The sequence below is a fragment of the Trichomycterus rosablanca genome, chromosome 26 (genome assembly GCF_030014385.1).
Source record: "Trichomycterus rosablanca isolate fTriRos1 chromosome 26, fTriRos1.hap1, whole genome shotgun sequence".
Classification (NCBI taxonomy): domain Eukaryota; kingdom Metazoa; phylum Chordata; class Actinopteri; order Siluriformes; family Trichomycteridae; genus Trichomycterus; species Trichomycterus rosablanca.
This window is the reverse complement of record NC_086013.1, coordinates 16195860-16220727: the sequence shown is the minus strand read 5'-3', so window position 1 is coordinate 16220727 and position 24868 is coordinate 16195860. Positions and strand designations below refer to the sequence as shown.

Genomic DNA, 24868 nt, shown 5'->3' with positions numbered 1-24868 from the left:
CCGAGTCAAGTCACAAGTCTTTAGGCTAGAGTCCGAGTCAAGTCACAAGTCTTTAGGCTAGAGTCCGAGTCGAGTCACGAGTCTTTAGACTATAGTCCGAGTCAAGTCACGAGTCTTTAGGCTAGAGTCTGAGTCAAGTCACGAGTCAATATAATAAACACAAAACATATATTGGAAATGTAGCGTAGAAATAAACAAATATTCTGTAAATTCAGATAAAAACAACAACAGATGAGTGAGTGTATTTAGCCGTTTTACTTTGTGCCTTTACTCTCCTGGGTACCAGTTAAAAGCTTAAAATGACGTTTTGTTTTCATTGCAAATTACGGCACAGTGGTCAAAATCCCAAACACAGCAAAAAATCCATAATACTGCTTACCTTAGCTTATGTTCTTCCAGATGTTATTAAATTTATAAGTGTGTGTCCCATTAGGAATAGAATCCGTTATTCTGTAAATGTGCTTATAATTAAAAACCTCCAAACTTTTCCCGGTTGTGAAGTAAAACACGAACTCGTTAGAAAGCCGATCAAGCGTTTCATTACCACGTCATCTGTGTGACGCAAACTGAATAAATGCAAATAACAGCATTTCTTACTAACAATTACAATCAGAGGGTCTGATTGGTTCAGAAGCAATTCTTAAAATCATTAGCACCAATTCTGTAGGAGCGTTCCATTCACATTATCTGTTACTGTGAAGTGCACTACGTAGGGTATTCCACCGTTTTAAGTAGGGAGCGACGCTTCATCAATATACCGGAAGCTGGCTGGAACATTTACCCATTGCGTGTGTTGTGGGTTAAGGCAGCCGGAGCGTTATTAGAGAGCAGAATACGACACGATCAGAATCATGTCGGATCATATATATATATATATATATATATATATATATATATATATATATATATACAGTGTATCACAAAAGTGAGTACACCCCTCACATTTCTGCAGATATTTAAGTATATCTTTTCATGGGACAACACTGACAAAATGACACTTTGACACAATGAAAAGTAGTCTGTGTGCAGCTTATATAACAGTGTAAATTTATTCTTCCCTCAAAATAACTCAATATACAGCCATTAATGTCTAAACCACCAGCAACAAAAGTGAGTACACCCCTTAGTGAAAGTTCCTGAAGTGTCAATATTTTGTGTGGCCACCATTATTTCACAGAACTGCCTTAACTCTCCTGGGCATGGAGTTTACCAGAGCTTCACAGGTTGCCACTGGAATGCTTTTCCACTCCTCCATGACGACATCACGGAGCTGGCGGATATTCGAGACTTTGCGCTCCTCCACCTTCCGCTTGAGGATGCCCCAAAGATGTTCTATTGGGTTTAGGTCTGGAGACATGCTTGGCCAGTCCATCACCTTTACCCTCAGCCTCTTCAATAAAGCAGTGGTCGTCTTAGAGGTGTGTTTGGGGTCATTATCATGCTGGAACACTGCCCTGCGACCCAGTTTCCGGAGGGAGGGGATCATGCTCTGCTTCAGTATTTCACAGTACATATTGGAGTTCATGTGTCCCTCAATGAAATGTAACTCCCCAACACCTGCTGCACTCATGCAGCCCCAGACCATGGCATTCCCACCACCATGCTTGACTGTAGGCATGACACACTTATCTTTGTACTCCTCACCTGATTGCCGCCACACATGCTTGAGACCATCTGAACCAAACAAATTAATCTTGGTCTCATCAGACCATAGGACATGGTTCCAGTAATCCATGTCCTTTGTTGACATGTCTTCAGCAAACTGTTTGTGGGCTTTCTTGTGTAGAGACTTCAGAAGAGGCTTCCTTCTGGGGTGACAGCCATGCAGACCAATTTGATGTAGTGTGCGGCGTATGGTCTGAGCACTGACAGGCTGACCCCCCACCTTTTCAATCTCTGCAGCAATGCTGACAGCACTCCTGCGCCTATCTTTCAAAGACAGCAGTTGGATGTGACGCTGAGCACGTGCACTCAGCTTCTTTGGACGACCAACGCGAGGTCTGTTCTGAGTGGACCCTGCTCTTTTAAAACGCTGATTGATCTTGGCCACTGTGCTGCAGCTCAGTTTCAGGGTGTTGGCAATCTTCTTGTAGCCTTGGCCATCTTCATGTAGCGCAACAATTCGTCTTTTAAGATCCTCAGAGAGTTCTTTGCCATGAGGTGCCATGTTGGAACTTTTAGTGACCAGTATGAGAGAGTGTGAGAGCTGTACTACTAAATTGAACACAACTGCTCCCTATGCACACCTGAGACCTAGTAACACTAACAAATCACATGACATTTTGGAGGAAAAATGACAAGCAGTGCTCAATTTGGACATTTAGGGGTGTAGTCTCTTAGGGGTGTACTCACTTTTGTTGCCGGTGGTTTAGACATTAATGGCTGTATATTGAGTTATTTTGAGGGAAGAATAAATTTACACTGTTATATAAGCTGCACACAGACTACTTTTCATTGTGTCAAAGTGTCATTTTGTCAGGGTTGTCCCATGAAAAGATATACTTAAATATCTGCAGAAATGTGAGGGGTGTACTCACTTTTGTGATACACTGTATATATTTTCACACGAAACTAATGTTGCTGACTTTTGTTGTCCACAAGTCATTTTATGCGAGTCACGAGTCGAGTCCCCATCACCCTGGATACAGAAACCATTTTTTAACAGAATGTAATGTCCATAGTTGTCAGTTATTGGTACGGATTTCGGGTTTGAGAGTACACTGTGTGCTTTTTGGCATAATTGCTTCTCTGGTGCCTCTTCACTGCACAATATTCTTTTTTCTCTATGTGTTAGTTGTGCTGAGCTCTTTTATGATGCTATATGTTCTTTCCTCTAATATTTGCTTTGAAAGTGTCCTTGTGTATGTGAAAGGCGCTTTATAAACTGAACTTATTATTATTATTACTGAATTAAAGGAATTTTTTTCATTGGCTTGGACACAAGGGAAGCACATCACTGAAGGTCTGTTGGATATATTGCTAAGAAAGTGTCATGGACAGGTGACGTCCTACTGACCAGACGTTGTTTTTCATGTAGCATCAAGGTGATTGTGACGTTAATCCAGTATAAGATTCATTACTTGAGTGATTGTGTTGCTGTATTTTTAGTAAAACCTTGAACAAGATCAGTAGTGGTACCCGCCATGCCACCGTGCCACCCCAATTGTAGTTCAGCCTTAATAATAAAGATTAAGAGCCAGAGTCATTTGGTGCATCGATCTTCTTAACCCTTTAAAGGTCTGCTCAACCATTCAGAGTCTAAATACTTGGATAAAAAGAAGCTGAATTTAATTAATCCTGTCTGGGGCGTGTCTGCTCTTTGGTTGATGTGTTAAACTCAAAAATATTGGTAGATGACGCTGTAGTTTTAAGAAAACAGCCTTTCTAACCTTTATGTCAACTTGAAGCTAGCAGCTGAAAAATCATCCATGAAAGACATTCAGCTTGATCGGTGCGGTAAAACGTCATCAAAGTGTGAATATGAGACGAATCTGCATTTGTGTGGAATAAGCGTCGGATCCAGTCTGAAAGCTCCTGGATTTTCCTCCCTGTTTCACTTTTAAACTTGAGCTTCTGAGAAGCTGTGAGAATCAGAATCAGCTTCTCCCAGAGTCTAAAACGCTTCTGGTTCAAAATAAAGCTTAAATCCCCGCTCAGGTGGCACAGCGGTAAAAACACATGCTGGACCCAGAGCTGGGATCTCGAATACATCGTATCGAATCTCAGCTCTGCCTGCCGGCTAAGGCTGAACGGCCACATAAACAACGATTGGCCTGTTGTTCAGCTGGATGGGGTCTCTCTCTCATGACTGGTGCAATTACGACCTCTGCTGGCTGATTGATGGCGCCTGCACAGAGATGAGAAAAGCGTGCTCTCAGGGTGAGTCTCTCCGTACACAACGCTGAGCTGCACTGCACTCGTCAAAGTGTAGATGATAAGATGCATACGGCTGCTGCCCACGTGTCGGAGGGGGCATGGGTTAGCTTTGTTCTCCTCAATCAGAGCAGAAGCATAAGGAAACAATAAAGAAGTAAAGCTAAAGTAGCTTTTATTGTATTTTTTATTCATTTTAACTGTTTTAATTGTATTTCAGTGTTTTTATATTATATTTGTGTTATTTTCAATGTATTAGTGTCAAAAACAACCTCATTATTTTACATGAGACTAAAATATATTCAGGTCTACGGGACCATGGACGCATTAACAGGTTTCCCAAACATCCATATGGGAAAAACATAAATAAATAACTTGATACTCAACGCCACTTGACGTCGAGTTTCAAGGTACCTCTGTATTAATTGACCATTAAAGGGTTAAGAATCCACAATAATTAATTTGTGCTCCTTGAATTCACGTAACTAAGCAATTGCAATTATAAAAATACAGGTTTCATTATGCTCAGCTCATGTTGGGACGTGAGTACAATTCATCTACAGAGAGAAACGTAGCGATGTGGAGTGAGCGAGGCCGAGCGGTTTATTTCTGACCGGCCCTTGTTAAAGCCGAGAGCACTTATAGTTCACGTCTAAGTAGATTTTCATCAGTGAAGAGATTTAAGAGGTCTCGCTGCACTCTTCCAATCAAAAAGAAATCCGTCCTGTATTTACGATCCGTACGGGTTCTGTTCTGCTGTACATTCCACTGAATGAAAAATCAAGATGCATCTCATCCAGCCTGAAGGTTTCGTTCCGTCGATTTTAAGTGTTTAATGAATACGTTTTATTATGTATTTATTTATTTCATATCTCAGATACACACTGTACACTGTAGTGTGAGAATGAAAACAAGCCATAAAATCCAAGGAACTGTTTGTGAGATCAAAGCGAGAATATAAACCCGTATCGAAAGCTTTGAGCGTTCACAGGACCACGGTGGCCTCAATCATTTTAAAATGGATGAAAATTGGCACATCCTTGAACTCTCCTAGAGGATATCTGGCCAAATTGGGCATCCCGGTGAGAAGGAGCCCAGTCAGCCTAAAAAAGTTTTACAGGTTGCATCTCTGGAGCTTTTTATAAATAGCAACCTCTTCTAGAGTAAATGGAAACTCAGACCTTTCAACAAGACAGTGACCCAAAGCATACAGCCAAAACAACTCTACAATGGCAACTTTCAGTACTGTGACAGAATACAGTCTATGCAATTGAGGGTGAAGGGTCTTGCTGAGGGACCCAACAGAGGCAACCTGGCAGTGGTGAGGCTTGAACCAGCGATCTTTTGATTACTGGTCCAGTACCTTAACCACTAGGCTATAACTTGCCCATTTTTGCATTGTGTACTGGCTTTAAGGGGTTAACTGGTACACCCTGATGTGTAGATTTTATTATCTATTTTTTATAAATCATGTAAATTTTTTACATGAACCTAAACTTGATGATTATTTATATATACATTTTTCATTTTTATTTATTTATTTATATTTTTATTTATATTTAATATTGATATTTTAATTAATTAATTTATTTATTTACAATTATTTATTTGTATTTATTTGTATTTATTTATTTATTAACCAATTAATTAATAATTAATTAATTATTTAATAATTAAATAAGTATTTAAAAATAATTAAAGTTATTGTAATTTAAATGTATTTACAATTTTTATTTATTTATTTATTTATTTATTTATTGTGATTGTTTAAATTGGTTTAGTTTTTTAACATGTTGATAAGTTAAATATATAAGTGCTTCATTTGTGTAGAATATTTGTATGTAATTATTATTATTATTATTATTATTATTATTATTATTTAGTTAAATACATTATTAATTTTAGATAAAACAACTTTCAACTGGCTCTTTCAAGCTAAAATAGTCTCAAACCGTGAAGCTGTTGGTGTGGTTGCAGTGCCTGATTTATGGTTCTTTGTTTGATATCTGCTTGTAACATTTACCTATTATTTATTAATTATTTATATATATATAAATATCGGTCGAGTGTTCTGCTCACGAAGGCTTCGGAGGGAAAGACCTTGGTAATGATCCACACAGTTTCACTCGGAGCTACGCTTCATGATTAGTGCTGCTCGGTTAGAAGATTTGCTTGGCTGGGCTTTTTTAGAACGTGCTTAGCTATTAGCATTTTTAACAGGGATCATTAATCACCTGCGTCCTAATTCTTCATTAAAGCTTCCTGTCAGGTCATTCCACTGAGCTGGATATTCTGCCAGAATGAATCCAGATAGTTACACTCGTAAACACCTCTGGAATTATTGCAGTGAACAGTTGTAGCCTAGTGGTTAAGGTACTGGACTAGTACTAAGTATATGTATATATACTGTATATAGCCAAGGTAGAGGTAGAACAATACGATCATAAGATGGCATTACAAAATCACGAACCAGACACCCAGGTGAGTTTGAATCGCAGCTCTGGGCGCCCCCTAGCAGACACGATTGGCAGTGTAGACAGTGTGTAAGGACCCTGGTTAGTAGCCCAAGGCGCCTGTACAGAAGTGGAGGAACATGGAGATCAGCACGTTACTCTCCATGCGCAAGACTGGCCTCACGCACCAATCCACTGAAGTATGGGCGAATAAGTAGGGGTCGTGTCAGGTGACTATACCTTCCTAGGACACCATTGATGTCCCCAGCAATGGAAGACTCATTGGCTATAATGAAATTTGGAGGAGAAGGGATAAAATGAATGAATACAATTATAAAAAGACAAAAACATTAAGTCCTTGCACTCCGGAAGTCAGGATCTTGTTGATCTGGTAAAGAATAACTGACTTGATTGACGGACTGACTTGGTTGGTTGGCTGGTTGCTGAATAACAGATTGGGTGGCTCGGTGGGTAGCACTGTCACCTCACAGCAAGAAGGTCCTGTGTTTGATTCCCAGGTGGGGCGGTCCGGGTCCTTTCTGTGTGGAGTTTGCTTGTTCTCCCCGTGTCTGTGTGGGTTTTCTCCGGGAGCTCCGGTTTCCTGCCACAGTCCAAAAAATGTCATCAGGTTAGTATTGGAGATACTAAAATGTCCATGATGAATCTTGTGTAAGCAGTAACTACCTGTTCCGTCATGAATGGAACCAAAGTGTAAAACATGAATAAATAAAACGGATTAAATTCCAGGCAGAGGAGAATCTACTCTTCTAAACCTCTTCGTGCTTCCAAACTACACTGCAGCTGTTTTATTTATAGATATTTTTTAAATAATATGCATATAAATAAATTCTGCCTGGGTGTATTTGAAAGCGTACATGGTTACGTTCTCTCTGTTTGGTGCTCGGCGTTGGAGGTCGGCGATGGTGCTCGTGTTGATGGTGCAGGCAGGATGAGCTTTGTGTAGGAGGCGTTCGTGCACCGCAGGGTCACTCTGTAGGAGGATTTGGGGAGAAAAAAATCTTTAAAGATGTTCACTTATACAATCGAGTTCTGCCGGCTGATGCACTCAGTTTAAAATATGTACATAAGAATAAAATATACGTTTGGATGTTTTGGATTAGGCGCTGTGTGAGTGTAGCAGGTCGATATCTACTGCGGAAGTGCGGAGCTGCTGGGTTGGTTGGATGGTTGACTGATTCATTGGCTGGTTGGTTCCTGGGATAGTTGAATGGATGATTGGTTGGTTGCTGGATTGGTTGTTGGTTGGTTGATTGATTTACTGGCTGACTGACTGACCAACCGACCAAATGGTTGATTGGTTGGTTGCTGGGATAGCTGAATGAATGGTTGGTTAATTAGTTATTTGAATGATTAGTTGGTTGATTGATTGGTTGTTGGTTAATTGATTTACTGACTGACTGGATGGTTGCTGGGTAGGTTGAATGGTTGGTTGATAGGTAGCTGGGTTGGTTGATTGGTTGATTGCTGGGATAGTTAAATTGATGGTTGGTTAGTTATTTAAATGATTAATTGGTTGGATGGATAGTTGGTTGGTTAATTAATTTACTGACGGACTGTCTGCCTGTCTGACTGGCTAATTGGTTGGTTGATTGGTTCCTGGTTTGGTTGAATTGTTGGTTGATTGGTTGCTGGGTTAATTGAATAGATAATTTGTTGGTTAGTTATTTGAATGATTGGTTGGTTGGTTGGTTGGTTGATTTACTGACTGACTGACTGGTTGGTTGGTTGCTGGGTAGGTTAATTGGTTAATTGGTTGGTTGGTTGGTTGCTGGGATAGTTGAATGAATGGTTGGTTGGTTAGTTATTTGAATGATTGGTTGGTTGCTGGGTTGGTTGTTGGTTGGTTACTTGATTCACTGACACTGACGATTGGTGAATAGATGGTTGGTTGGAGAGTTGTTTGGTTGTTGGTTGGTTAATTGATTTACTGATTTACTGACTGACTGACTGACTGACTGACTGACTGACTGACTGACTGACTGGTTGGTTGGTTGGTGGGATAGTTGAATGGATGGTTGGTTGGTTAGTTATTTGAATGATTAGTTGGTTGGTTGAATAATTGGTTGGTTGATTTGCAACTAATTGGTGTAACTAATCTAAACACAAGATTAAATTGTTTCTATAATTAATTGAATCTTGTTGATCTTGATCTTGAATTGCCTCGAATTGCGTGTGTGTGAATTGAAAGTGTGGATAATTGTGTGTGTGTGAATTGAAAGTGTGGATAATTGTGTGTGTGTGAATTGAAAGTGTGGATAATTGCGTGTGTGTGAATTGAAAGTGTGGATAATTGTGTGTGTGTGAATTGAAAGTGTGGATAATTATGTGTGTGTGAATTGAAAGTGTGGATAATTGCGTGTGTGTGAATTGAAAGTGTGGATAATTGCGTGTGTGTGAATTGAAAGTGTGGATAATTGCGTGTGTGTGAATTGAAAGTGTGGATAATTGTGTGTGTGTGAATTGAAAGTGTGGATAATTGTGTGTGTGTGAATTGAAAGTGTGGATAATTATGTGTGTGTGAATTGAAAGTGTGGATAATTGCGTGTGTGTGAATTGAAAGTGTGGATAATTGCGTGTGTGTGAATTGAAAGTGTGGATAATTGCGTGTGTGTGAATTGAAAGTGTGGATAATTGTGTGTGTGTGAATTGAAAGTGTGGATAATTGTGTGTGTGTGAATTGAAAGTGTGGATAATTGTGTGTGTGTGAATTGAAAGTGTGGATAATTATGTGTGTGTGAATTGAAAGTGTGGATAATTGCGTGTGTGTGAATTGAAAGTGTGGATAATTGTGTGTGTGTGAATTGAAAGTGTGGATAATTGTGTGTGTGTGAATTGAAAGTGTGGATAATTATGTGTGTGTGAATTGAAAGTGTGGATAATTGCGTGTGTGTGAATTGAAAGTGTGGATAATTGCGTGTGTGTGAATTGAAAGTGTGGATAATTGCGTGTGTGTGAATTGAAAGTGTGGATAATTGCGTGTGTGTGAATTGAAAGTGTGGATAATTGCGTGTGTGTGAATTGAAAGTGTGGATAATTGCGTGTGTGTGAATTGAAAGTGTGGATAATTGCGTGTGTGTGAATTGAAAGTGTGGATAATTGCGTGTGTGTGAATTGAAAGTGTGGATAATTGCGTGTGTGTGAATTGAAAGTGTGGATAATTGCGTGTGTGTGAATTGAAAGTGTGGATAATTGTGTGTGTGTGAATTGAAAGTGTGGATAATTGTGTGTGTGTGAATTGAAAGTGTGGATAATTATGTGTGTGTGAATTGAAAGTGTGGATAATTGCGTGTGTGTGAATTGAAAGTGTGGATAATTGCGTGTGTGTGAATTGAAAGTGTGGATAATTGCGTGTGTGTGAATTGAAAGTGTGGATAATTGCGTGTGTGTGAATTGAAAGTGTGGATAATTGCGTGTGTGTGAATTGAAAGTGTGGATAATTGCGTGTGTGTGAATTGAAAGTGTGGATAATTGTGTGTGTGTGAATTGAAAGTGTGGATAATTGTGTGTGTGTGAATTGAAAGTGTGGATAATTATGTGTGTGTGAATTGAAAGTGTGGATAATTGCGTGTGTGTGAATTGAAAGTGTGGATAATTGCGTGTGTGTGAATTGAAAGTGTGGATAATTGCGTGTGTGTGAATTGAAAGTGTGGATAATTGTGTGTGTGTGAATTGAAAGTGTGGATAATTGCGTGTGTGTGAATTGAAAGTGTGGATAATTGCGTGTGTGTGAATTGAAAGTGTGGATAATTGCGTGTGTGTGAATTGAAAGTGTGGATAATTGTGTGTGTGTGAATTGAAAGTGTGGATAATTGTGTGTGTGTGAATTGAAAGTGTGGATAATTGCGTGTGTGTGAATTGAAAGTGTGGATAATTGTGTGTGTGTGAATTGAAAGTGTGGATAATTGCGTGTGTGTGAATTGAAAGTGTGGATAATTGCGTGTGTGTGAATTGAAAGTGTGGATAATTGTGTGTGTGTGAATTGAAAGTGTGGATAATTGCGTGTGTGTGAATTGAAAGTGTGGATAATTGCGTGTGTGTGAATTGAAAGTGTGGATAATTGCGTGTGTGTGAATTGAAAGTGTGGATAATTGTGTGTGTGTGAATTGAAAGTGTGGATAATTGTGTGTGTGTGAATTGAAAGTGTGGATAATTGCGTGTGTGTGAATTGAAAGTGTGGATAATTGCGTGTGTGTGAATTGAAAGTGTGGATAATTGCGTGTGTGTGAATTGAAAGTGTGGATAATTGTGTGTGTGTGAATTGAAAGTGTGGATAATTGTGTGTGTGTGAATTGAAAGTGTGGATAATTGCGTGTGTGTGAATTGAAAGTGTGGATAATTGCGTGTGTGTGAATTGAAAGTGTGGATAATTGTGTGTGTGTGAATTGAAAGTGTGGATAATTGTGTGTGTGTGAATTGAAAGTGTGGATAATTGCGTGTGTGTGAATTGAAAGTGTGGATAATTGTGTGTGTGTGAATTGAAAGTGTGGATAATTGCGTGTGTGTGAATTGAAAGTGTGGATAATTGCGTGTGTGTGAATTGAAAGTGTGGATAATTGCGTGTGTGTGAATTGAAAGTGTGGATAATTGCGTGTGTGTGAATTGAAAGTGTGGATAATTGTGTGTGTGTGAATTGAAAGTGTGAATTGAAAGTGTGGATAATTGCGTGTGTGTGAATTGAAAGTGTGGATAACGGATAGACGTACGGTTTCGGCTGGTGTTGTTTCATTTGTATTCCTAAGCAGCAGCTGATTTTACATTTCCCTCGCCTGTGTTTGCTGCAGTGAAAGATTACGTAACCTCCTCCTTTCAATTTAGTCAAGATGAAGACGTATGTTCTTCCCTTCCTTTATTTTCTTTCTTTATTTATTCTTTACTGAACTACAGGATCGAAGCACTTTTATTAAAATAACGTTATTATAGTAGACACAGAAGTACTGCACATATTTACAGAATAGTGCAGGAGGAACCACAGCACAATCTGCATTATGTTTATTTCATGAGATGTTTTATGAACAGTCGTGTTTATAAGTGTCGGCTAACGGCTCATACACTTACTGATATCTCTTCAATACATTTACACGACACACGACATGCTCGCAAACCGTCCAGTGTTTTTAAACGACACTTTATAACATTTAAAATGAAAGAAAATCTGGTAACCTGAAATTAATATGTCTGTATAATTATAATCCATAACAATCTGAACATAAATAACATAAATATAACATAAATATAACATATAGCATATAAACATATATAGCATATAAACCAAAGAGTTCTAGATTAATAGTTTTGGAATACTGAGTACTGTTCTCTTTATTTATTTATTTAAAAATGTGGCTGTACAGATTTTTCTCTCGAGAACTTTAGAAAGATCCTTTACCTTCATCATGATTGCTAACTTATGTGCAAAATCAGATTGATTGATTGATTGATTGATTGGCAGGCTGGCTGGTTGGTTGATTGCTGGGGTTTGGTTGAATAATTGGTTGGTTGGTTCCTGGGCTGGTTGGTTGGTTTACTGATTGACTCACTGACTGGTCGGTTGGTTGGTTGCTGGGTTGTTTGAATGACTGGTTGGGTGGTTGCTGGGCTGATTGGTTGGTTTACTGACTGACTCACTGGCTGACTGACTGGTCAGTTGGTTGGTTGCTGGGTTGGTTGAATGGTTGGTTGGTTGCTGGGCTGGTTGGTTGGTTTACTGACTGACTGATTGGTTGGTTGTTGAGTTTGTTGTTTGGTTGGTTGGTTTAGTGACTGACTGACTGGTTGGTTGGTTGCTGGACTGGTTGGTTGGTTTCCTGAAGTGACTGACTGACTTACTGACTGGTTGGTTGGTTGTTGGCAGGGCAGCTTGTATTGCTCTCGTCCTCAGTGCCCCTGTTCTAGCCTTAATTCTGGCTACTCATTTTGTTTCCTTGATCTTTTCTTTTACTGGTTTCATTTCTTTTATTCCTTTTTGTATTTGTGTTCAGTCTCCTGCACTTGGGTTCATCTAATTATCCTTTTATCTAATTATCTCCTCAGAGACAGGCTAACACCGGATGTCTCGTTTTGAGGTGCTCATCACCCCGTTAATAAAAAGCTTACTCGGATGTTAAAGTGAGGCCACCAGTACTGAGATCTTGCTGTTGCTCATTAGCAGCAGGGGAGCCGGTGTTTATTATGAGTTTATAGTGACTGTGGTAAAAATTTTAATGAGTGTTTAGTGCAGGAACATTCGTGTGGCTTCAGTAATCACTGTAATCACAGAGAATTAAAAACACACTGTGATAAACATTACAGTTCACACCATCTGCTTATTGTTGTTGTTGTTGTTATTATTATTATTATTATTATTATTATTATTGTTATTGTTATTACTCTTATTGTTATTGTTATTATTATTGTTGTTGTTGTTGTTGTTAGTAGTAGTAGTATTATAAAAATAATAAGTATTATTATTATTATTATTATTACTCTTATTATTATTGTTATTATTATTATTACTCTTATTATTATTATTATTATTAATATTATTGTTTTTATTATTATTATTATTTTTTTTTTATTATTATTATTATTATTATTGTTGTTGTTGTTGTTGTTGTTGTTGTTATTGTTGTTGTTGTTAGAATTTGTGCATGAGGCAGGTCTTGCGCACGGAGAGTCACACACTGATCTCCAGGTTCCTCCACTTCTGTACAGACACCTCTGTTTTTTTTAGTCATCAACAATCAACAAGGGTATATTTGCCTGACACACACTCCACCGAGCCCTTCTTATTCGACCTCCAACCATTTTAGTCCGGTCTTTTCTCACACAGCAGACTAGTGGCCAATCGTGCCTGCTAGGGGCGCCCAGCCGACCGGTAGCAGAGCTGAGATTCAAACTCAGAATCCTCTAGTGTTTAATAGGTGTAGCTCATAAATTGGGCAGTGAATAAACAGTGCAGATGTATTTCCTTTACTCGTACACTTCTCCGTGTGAGCGAGCGTATACGTTCGCGTGCTTAAACCAGCTTAACTTTGTTTCCCGCTACACACCGGCTGTCACCCGACAATTCAATTAAGCCGTCAGGAGAAACGAGCTCGGGCGCGAGAGGGAGCGAGATCAAACCGGAGTGATTAAAATTCTCGAGAGCCGGACGGATTACGAAACGCCGTAGCAATCTCCACCCCAGGTGAATCGCAAGAAAAATGGCTTTCATTCGGCGGGAACGGGGGCAGGATTCAATCAGCCTCGTACCCGGGGAGTTGGACCGGATATCAGATTTCGGTCTGAACCAGCCGAACGGTTGCAAAGCAGGAAAAAAAAAACCTGAAATTGAAATGATCAGCCTGGAGAAAGTGAATAAGCACCAGAGTGATTTCAAGCAACCTACAAAAGTAATAAACAAACAAGTGGGTGAGCATGCCGAGCCCTGGTGGCACTGCAGTGCCCTCGTTTAGGTTGGCGCTGTCTTATTAGCGTCGAGCCTCCGTGTTCCAGTGCTCGTTTAATGACTCGCTTGTTATCGCACTGAGCAGCTAACTGTGAGAAAGCCGGGGTCCAAGCCCGGCCTGTCACGCTGATGACCAAGGCGGGCGGGGCATGCCCACAGCGATGCCAGCTCACCTGCCACGGGAAATCGTGTTCGATTAGATTAAAGACACACATGTAATTAGCCGTAAGATGACGATGTCTGACGTCTGAACTAGCATCTGCTCTGGAGGTTTTTGAGAGGTTAATACACTATACGGCCAAAAGTATGTAGACACCCGACAGTAAGATTACTGGACCTTCAGTTTCCAAAATTTAGCATTAGTGAGAAGTTGCCCCTCTCATTTGCAGCTCTAACAGCTGCATCTCTTTTAAGAATGCTCTCCACAAGATTTTCATGTGTCTGTAGGACTTTGGGACTGTTCCTGGGAGCTGATGTTAGACATCAAGGTCTTAATCACTGTCGACTTTCAATTTCATTCCAAAGGTGTTCAATAGGATGAAATTCAGGGCTCTATATGGGCCACCGGAGTTCCTTCACATCAAACTCATGAAGCCACGTCATCACGAACCGTGCCTTGTGCACAACTGGAACTGTAAAGGGATTGTTTTTTATGTATTTCATTTATTTATTTATTTATTTATTTATTTACTTACTTATTTATTTGTCTGTTCATTTGTTCATTTATTTATTAATTTTCATTATTTATTTTGTACATTTTTTTAGTTAGTAAATTTATTTATTTATGTATTTATTTATTTATGTATGTATTTATTTATTTATTTATTTAATTATTTATTTATTTATGTATTTATTTATTTATTTATTTATTATTTGTATTTAGTAAGTTTATATTATTATTAATTATCATTTATTCATTTATTTATTTCGTTTGTTCATTTATTTATTTATTTATTTATTAACTTTCATTTATTTATTACTTTTCATTTATTTATTCATTTATTTGTCCTTTCATTTATTTATTTATTCATTTATTTATTCATTTATTTATTTATTTATTTATTTATTTATTTATTTATTTTTTATTCATTCATTCATTCATTCATTTATTCATTTATTTATTTATTTATTTATTTATTTCTCCTTTCGTTTGTTCATTTATTTATTTATGTGTGGGCACTGATGTTAACCACAAAGGCCTTAATCACGTTCAACTTTCCATTTCATCCCAAACGTGTTTTGTTGGGCTCTGTACGGGCAACCGGAGTTCCTCTAGATCAAACTCATCAACCCATGTCATCACGGACCACGCCTCGTATACAACTGGAACTACAAAGAGATTTCCCCAAACTTTTAGTAAAATCGAGGTGGTTTAAACATCCAAACTTTAAATATTTTTGACTCTGAACGGTTTGTTTTGTCTTTATTATCTTGGTGTTTGATGGACAGATGAGAATCTCTGTAGCTCTGAGATTCTCTTCATCTTTTATTTTTTGTGCCCGTTTCAGCAGCCGGATGTAATATTGTTCTGGTGACATTTACACTTTCTTATTCCCAGACATTTTTCTTATCTCTGCCAATCCACCTACTTATCTCCACCACCTACTCTCTCTCTCTCTCTCTCTCTCTCTCTCTCTCTCTCTCTCTCTCTCTCTCTCTCTCTCTCTCCCCCTCTCTCCCTCTCTCTCTGACTTTATATTTTTTGAACTGTCAAAACCGCCTCTGATTTCCTCTAGTAAAAGTTCCGCTCTGATGTGTTTTCCTGACAGACAGCAGTTCTGTCTCTCTATGTACGACTGGAGTCAGAAGTTTATATACACTCTGAGGCGGACGTAATTGTCGCGACACTCTCGGAGGTTCGATGATGCAACTCGTCTTTCACTCCGGCAGAATGAAGTTTGACGTGTTCAGGATAATCGAACCATGCTGTAGAGCGTCTTAACAGATCTTTGATTCAAAATCATTGACATGTACAGTATATTTATTAGAATTATTAACTAATATATTAAAAATATAAATTATTGGGTGCAAAAGAAATGTATACCCCCTTGACTGTGCATTTTATATAAGTGATACCCTTACCCATCAGTCTGTACTTAACAATCCACAATGATGATTTTGCAAAAACGTACTTTAGAGTAAATAAATAAAAATGAAAACTAACATCTCTTTTTCAAAGTATTCAGACCCCTTTGCTGGGGTCAGAAGCATCTTACTAACAGCAATCAGGGCAACACCTAAGGAGGGTCCTGCTCAGTATCCCATTAAAGTGACCTATAAATGTATAATTAATGTTTTATGTCTAATGTTTCTTGTCTGTGTCCTCTGTAGTGAGGAGGCCATGCTGTCCACCTACTTCGAGACTGTAGATGATCTGCTGTCCTCGTTCGGTCCGGTCAGAGACTGCTCCAGGGACAACGGAGGCTGCAGGAAGAACTTCAAGTGTGTCTCTGACAGACGACTCGATTCCACCGGCTGCATGGTACGAGCTCTTAAGAGTAATATTCTAATGATGGTGGTGTACCAGGTGCAGGAGGGTTGTTGGGATTCTTAAACCCCTCAATGCTGAGAGGAAAATGATGCTTCATCCAAAAAGCCAACAGCGACCTGTAATCACAAACTGTCCACTAATAAAAACCTGTCTTTAATAAAACTAATAAAAACTGTCTTTAATGAAGACAGAGGAATCCCAAGCAGATTTGGGTTGAATGCATGGTTTATTTCATTTTATTTTATTTTATTTTATTTTATTTTATTTTATTTTATTTATTTTATTTATTTTATTTATTTTATTTATTTTATTTTATATTTAATTTAATTTAATTTAATTTAATTTGATTTAATTTCATTTGTTATTTTTTACTTAGTTATCCGTGTATTTATTTATTTATTTATTTTACTTATTTGTTTTATTTATTTATCAGTTTTTATGTATTTGTTTAATTTATTTATTTGCCTATTTATTTGTTCATTAATTAATTAATGTATTTATTTATTTATTTATTATTGATTTAATTAGTTATTTGTTTACTTATTTATTTGTTTTTATTTATTTGTTTTTATTTATTTTTGTCTGTTTATTTGTTTATTTATTTATTTATTTTTATTTATTATTTATTTATTTATTTATTTGTTTGTCTGGTTGTTTGTTCTTTAACTTATTTATTTTTATAAATTTATTAAAAACTATAAATTTTTTTTTTTTTTTTAGTGTCCACATGCTTTGTGTGGCAATTGTTGCTTTATGTGAATTCAATAATTAGAAGAAGCATCCCAATACTTCTGTATAGTATTAATTCTATGCCCACCATACTGGTGGTCTTATTTGATCCAGTCTAACACTGGTTTCTCTGAGATTTGCCCTCTAATGCCACGTCCAAACACTAAGCCGGTCTGAGTGCCCTCCTAAAGGGATTACAAACTTCAATCAAAAGTCCCCAAAAAGTGCAAAGCTAATTATTTTAGCACAAAAGTTCGGCCCTGTAGCCTCTAAAGGATTACCTTCAAAAAGAAGCTGCATCTTCAGAAAATGGTTCTGCTTTACTGGAGAAAAAAGGAAGGTCGTGACCTGATTTTGTACTGACCACTGACTTCTAAAACCCATCAAAGTGAGGAGTGAGGAACGTTCAATCCACTCCTCACCTAAATGGACACGCTTTGTCTTCTTAAATTGTGAGGGAAGCAGGTTTGGAGTAATCCTGTAAACACTAAGCTTATAATACAGGTGCAAGTTCATGGACGATGAGAAATCGTTCAGGACGTGACGCAGGACGGACGGGCGGAGTAGGTTGGACGCACTGCTATTTTTTTACGCATTTTCTTGCTTTTTATCCTGATTTTAGCGTAGCCAATTAGTCTTCCGCTACTGAAGACCCTGATTGCGTACGAGGAGGGTATATTCGCCCGAAACACGGTCCATCGACCCCTTCTTATTTGCCCGTACTTTGGTGGATTTGCACGTGAGGTCAGTCTTGCGCATGGAGAGTCACACACTGATCTCCACGTTCTTTTCCTTTCCTTTACTTCTGCTACTACTCGGGCTACTAACCAGGGTCCTTACACAGACCCCACCCACGTTTTAATCCGGTCTTTTCCCACACAGGAAACTAGTGGCCAATTTTGTCTGCTGCACTGTCTGCACTGCCGATTGTTTCTGCTAGGGGGCGTCCAGCCGACCAGTAGCACAGCTGAGACTGAACTCAGACAGTTCAGAATCCCAACGCTGGTGTGCTAGTGGAATATCCCATTGCGCCACCTAGGCACCGAACAGGTCAAAGACACGCTTGTGTAACGTCAGTGAGCTAATGGTAAGGTGTCCAAATACTTTTGCATAAAGTTTATATTAATATTTTTTATTATTATTATTTTAATTAATTTATTTATTTTAGTTTATTTTTTATTTTAATTTATTATTTTTTTAAATTTTATTTATTTAATTTTATTTATTTCATTTCATTTCATTTTATGATAAGGATGCTCAGATGGAGCTGTAAAAAATATTCCACCCCTCTGCTATCGGCCAGTTGGGTATCTAAATACATCATGGACCACATCTGGACAGGTTGGGGGGTGTTGAGGTGGCTGAATAGCCATTAGGAGTCACACTTGTCAGTGCACCCTCAGTGCTTGTCCCGAGCCCGGACAAAATAAATATGGTTGTGTCAGATAGGGTGTTTTTTATTGGACATACACTGTATATTGGTTATGAGTAGATGGACTTTTAGTTGGTCAGTAAGACGCTGTTGGTGTGTGTTATTATAAGGGACACGGAGTAACTAGGAGTGTGATGAACTTTAGTGAGACTAAAGTGATGAAAGGATTGAGACGTGGACGGTAAACCTGAGTTTTAAAAACTACAGTAAAAACCAAAGTGACGTTCTGACCTGTTGTCAAAATAAGAGTCCTTGGAAATTATAATAGAGAAATTAAACCTTAAACTTTTAAAACATACCTGCATGAACGTCCTGCTTAATTGTACAAATGATCGTGCTGCAACTTAATAAATAAATAAATCACAAATGATAACACTTATAATAATGAGGCTTTATTATAAAAGAGACGTGAAACTGTTTCCAGGTTCATCGATGCCACGTTTCCCCTCCTCGTGCTCCTGGAACGTAATGACTCGTAACTCATCGGCGTTATTGACCGGCTCTTGCGGTAGAAGTCGAGTGATAACGGTGTAATTGAGAGTGAATCCGGCGCTCTGATTGTTTCATGTTGTTGGTTTTAATCAGCGCCGGTGTAATTTCTGTCAGGATGTCGGTGTGTAATAACACTACCGGGACCAGTTAGAAAAATTTAATTGGCAAGTCGTTTTATCTAAGTGAACGCGGTCGGGCGTAATCTCAGCCGACCAGGTATAAACTGAACTCATCAACATCAAGCCGTCTAGTTTCATATCAAGTTTTTACAGGAACACTATATCAAGCAACACGGCAGTCTTCTTATTATTATTATGACTATTACTGCAATAATAATAAAATCAATAATAATAATAATAATAATAATAATAATAATAACAACAACAATACTAATAATATAATAAATAATCTATAATAATAATAATAATTAAAAAATCAATAACAATAATAGTAATAATAATAATAATAATAGTAATAACAATAATAATAATAATAATTATTATTATTATAATAGTAATAAATAATTAAAAATCAATAATAATAATGATAATAATAATAATAATAGTAACAATAATAATAATAATGATAATAATAATAACAACAACAACAACAACAACAACAACAACAACAACAATACTAATAATATAATAAATAATAAAAATCAATAATAATAATAATAATAATAAAAAAAATCAATAACAATAATAGTAATAATAATAATAATAGTAATAATAATAATTATTATTATTATTATAATAGTAATAAATAATTAAAAATCAATAATAATAATAATAATAATAATAATAATAATAGTAACAATAATAATAATAATAATAATAATAATAATAATAATAATAATAATATTTTCAAGCATTCATTTTCATATTTTGTTGGATTAATTTTGCATTCCACTCTGTCCAGTTTTTACTACGCTGCGCTGATTCCTACTAAACGACCAACTTTTCATTTCAGAACTATGATGCCTGTTACTCTGAACACTTAATACAAATAATGAATCTCAATTTCAAACCGACCAAAGCAAAAGATTACAGTTTCTAACACTGGATTTATTCAGATGTTTTGGCCCGAGCTTAATGAGCCCAGACGAATTGCTCTGAGCAGATCTCCGGCGCGGGCGGTGTTGATTCAGCACTACAGTGTGTTAGTGATGCTGGTGGAACCGCTCGGTCTAATATGAGAAATTCATTTGTTCTACTCAATCGAACAGCAGCTGAATGGACTTTAGAAGGGATGGATTTGTAGGACTGGTACGGAGGATAAATGCTCGAGTTCACAGAACTTCCCTAAAATTAGTGTTTTAAATAATGATAAAATACACACAACAACTTAAGTGAATCATCAGGAAGTTAAAAGAGAAAAGTCGAACTACTAACCCAACTTCCAAAAAAGTTGGGACATGTAAGAAACCCAAAGATCTGGGATGTTTTCATCCTTCTGAACTTTTATTAAACTGACCAAAATATAAAGATACAATTTTCAATATTTTTACTAAATAACTTCATTATATTTTATAATTTTAACAATTACAAAATAAAAGTTCAAGAGAATTAACAAATCACACATTCTAGTTTTTATTGCATGTCCCAACTTTTCTGGAAATAGGATTTTGATTTGTAATTATAAACGATTTACGATATGACAGAATATTGTTACTGATTGCTAACAATAAAAAATAAATAAATAATTCTACTATAACGACAACTACTAGCAATAATAATAATAATAATAATAATAATAATAATAATAATAGTAATAATAATAATAATAATAATAATAATACTAATAGTAATAATAATAATAATAATAATACTAATAACAATAATAATAATGCTTGTTTTCTCCTGATAATAATATTGATGATGATATAATAATAATAATAATAATAATAATAAATTTTTTCTCCTGATAATAATATTGATGATTATATAATAATAACAATAATAATAATAATAATAATAATAATTGTTTTCTCCTGATACTAATTTAGCTCAGCTCCTCTTAACAATGTGAAGTAAAATCAGACAGGTTAAAGTCCTCCTTGGCTGATTTACTCACTAACGACCCCATAATTAAAGGTTTGATTGAAACGTAACAGTTGCAGAAAATAAGTCCATTAAAACCAAATGGAAGTTCTGCTCACCTGCTTGCTATGATCAACACATTAGGGAGTTAACGACGCCTTCATGCCGAGCTGCGACGCTGCTGTCGTACTGCAATGCTGTAACAGCGACTCTATCATTAACATCTCCAACCAATCAGCGTAATGACGGGGTAAATGCTGTCATTTCCTCCCGTGCTTTTAATCAACTGATTTACATTGTTTAGTCCTTTATGTTCCCGATTAACCCTGTCAGCTATAATGACAGGTTTCAGTGGAATAGTGGCTTTATTTTAATCACACGTGTACTGCAACATAAATAAATAACAAACAAAAATAAACAAATGAAATAGTGACCTAGTAAGAAAACCCTGTGTAATGATAATAATTGCAATAATAATAATAATAATAATAATAACATCAACAACAACAACATGCAAACTCCATACAGAAAGGACCGGGACTGCTTCATCTGGGAATGGGAACAGCAAGTGAGGTGACAGTGCTACAAACTGAGCCATCGTGTTGCCCATTATTATTATTATTATTATTAAATATTATTATTAAGTATTATTAATTATTATTATTATTATTATTATTATTACTATTATTATTATTTTTGTATTTAGTTATTAATATTTATTTAATAATAATAATAATAATAATAATTATTATTATTATTATTATTAATTTATTTCTTATTATTATTATTGTTATTATTATTATTATTATTATTGTATTATTATTAATACTAATTATTATTATTATTATTTTTTATTAATAATATTATTATTATTATTATTAATTTACTTATTTATTATTGTTATTATTATTTTTTGTATTATTATTATTATTATTATTATTATTATTATTGGTGGTGTAATAGAGGGATGTCGTTAATTAAAATATGACCCCCCAGGAGGCAGAATTAATAGATGATGTATTTTCGGGTGAGCTTGTACTACAGTTCTTATGAATTATACTTACTGCCATTCAGAATAAAAGTATTTCCTGACCACAGCTGACCCAAGCTGATGTATTGATGTTTATCACGGCTGCAGTATTAAATACCGCTATCTGAAGTCGGACCGGGGGCTGTAATAAAAGATTGTCAATTATTTTTAAGTCGTAATTGTTAGTCGATACGAATCGTGGCCTTTCAGGCACAACGAGGTGCCGTTGGTATTGACAGGCTGAAATAACAAGTCAATTTGTCCAAAGGTTAAATGACCTGTTTCATTCGGCAGCGGTGAGGGTTCAGGGTGGACGCTGAGGGCAAACATAAAGTTACCGTTCACCGGTGATAAAACAGAACTACTATATTACTCCTAGGTGTGAATGAGTAAGTAAATGGGTTATTTCTTTGTAGCTTAGCTGCCTTAAAGCCCATGACAATATGACTGTGGACAGCTCACTTGACTGTGGACAGTATAACCCATTTTGCAGCATCTTTTTGTCATAAGCCAGCTTGGATAAAAGTCTGGTCTTCTTTAACTTCCCTTTAAAAGCGTTCCTGTAACTCAGATCATTTCTGACTTTCATGCCGGTCTTGTTGCTGATGGGTTTGACTTGATGGCATTACTGTGTGCAGACCTATCCTGGACACGAGTGGTACCCAGTGGTGGTGTGTCAGCTTTTTTTGTGGTTCGCTGCGGAGCGATTGGATGGTGGTTCATTGGTGGATTGAGTAGCGGGTGCAGTTTATATTTCTCTTTATTTACATTGACATTTTTTGGCATTTAGCGGATGCTTTTTATCCAAATCGACTTACAGCACCGTGACAGTATACAGTCTAAGCAATTGAGGGTTAAGGGCCTTGCTTAAGGGCACAACAGTGGCAACCTGGGGCTACAACTGCCCTATTTTTCATGTTTTCGGGCAATTGTGTGGAGTTTTGTGAATTCTGCCTGTTCCAGTAATGGACTTTACTGTCTTTTCTATCCTTAGTAGGTTCGAGTTTATGGTGTGCTCTTTTTTGTGTGTTTATTTATTTATTTATTGATTGATTACATTTACATTTTCAGCATTTAGCAGATGCTTTTTATCCAAAGTGACTTACAGCACTGTGACATTATATTGTCTAAGCAATTGAGGGTTAAGGGCCTTGCTTAAGAGCCCAGCAGTGGCAACTTGGCGGTGGTAGAGCTTGAACCAGTGACCTTTGGATTACTAGTCCAGTACCTTAACCACGAGGCTACAACTGCCCTGATTATTTAGCCATTATTCCTTTTCTTTCTAGCCATGGTATTGTTCTGCCTTGGTTAAGCATCCTGCACTTGGTACTCGCCCAATGCTCAGTTTAGACAAATGTTCTTCTAGTATTAAATGACAGATTAGGTTTTCTTTCTGACCTTGACGAGAGTTCACTGTTCCATGCACGTTTAATTGTGTGGACTCAAACCAGTGCATAAAGAAAGAGCTACACCATCAAATGCATTGGTTAGCAGATTTGTATAAACCCTTTAAATATGATAAAGAAAGGCAATTTTGTAGAGAGACTTTAATCCCGGGTATGTAAAGATCAAAGGAAACACGGGCATTACACATACAGGGACGTAATGACCGAAGAGAGCTTGTATGTCCTTCATTGGACTGTTCTCCAGACGTGGCAGAACTGCTGTGCTGTGGTTTGGTGGCGGATCCCTCCTGAGCCATTCACATTCACACCGAGAGAGTGGAACAGACAGCGGTAAAAGCTTCTGAAGGTCACTCGGAATTACCTGAGGAGGAAGAAGATAGAAGGTTGTCGGTTACAGACAAAAGAAGAACAAACAATAAACGATTTTCATCTGGGAGAACAAACCAGGCGGGATATCGAATGTTTGAGAGTATTCTTCATACGCTGTACCGTAATAGGTCGCTGTTTGGAGTGTCTGTAGTCAGTTACCGCTGGGAAATTGAACAATATGTTGTTTACTATTGATTCTGAAATATGCTGCTTCAATGCTTCAACGCTTTCATGATTAGACACGGAAAAGACGTCCGACGCTAATTAAGCTGAAATTGCATCTTGTTTTTGAATGCATTTTGTCTCCGAACAGAATCTAAGAAGTTAAAGATAAAATCTGAGCATTTGTATGAAGATAATCATTAAAAACAATCCTTATTTAAGCCACAACGTTATTAAAACTGTCACCAAGCATCAGCACGCGCTGGTCCATAAATCTGCCAGAGTTAGAAGAAATGTGTCTGAATGCATCAGGGAAACACGTCAATTTAAAGTTTCTCTGTTGATATATTAGCATACGCATTAGTGAAACCCTAAACACTGAGAGCGTGGCTATAAATTAAAGAGAAACAAACATGTTCAGCTTTTTATTTACACCCCCATCCAGCTAAAACACCATTGTGTGATGTCAGAGTCAGTTCCTAAAGCATTAGTGAGGAATGGGAATGATTGTTGAGGATTGCAAACCTTTGCACTCAGCTGAAACACCAGCATTGTTGAAAAACATGTCACAGACCGTAAAATGAGCTTTTCCTCATGTTATTAGCTGTGAAATTCAAATTTTAGGTTTGTATTTAGCAATTTACTGGTTTACTGGTTAATCTGCTCTATGAGGCGTCCTAGCAATCCTTCAGTCCTACGGCAATTCAGTTAGCAATCGCTTACTCAAAATGTCCAAGATGTCAAAATGTAAAGCAGCTAAAAACACGGGGAACTGAGATTGGAAACTCACAATCAATCCTGTGGACGTGGGGTGGAGGGGGGTCAAAACACGGACGCACCATCGCTGGAGGTTCTAGGTTTACATTCAACTATTAAGGTAGCTGTGCTGTGTATTGTAGCTTCTATTTATTCTATAATTCAGTTTATTAGTGTGATTTAATGGTT

The 24868-nt window shown here is 37.0% G+C and overlaps 1 protein-coding gene across 1 annotated transcript in view; it reads left to right on the top strand.

The window, feature by feature from the left end:
* Positions 1-24868, top strand: part of LOC134303423 (astrotactin-2-like) — a 311971-nt gene that overhangs the window by 181633 nt on the left and 105470 nt on the right. The window contains exon 11 of the mRNA XM_062988832.1: positions 16102-16252. Within this exon, the coding sequence (XP_062844902.1) occupies positions 16102-16252 (151 nt within the window). The remainder of the gene's footprint in view (positions 1-16101; positions 16253-24868) is intronic.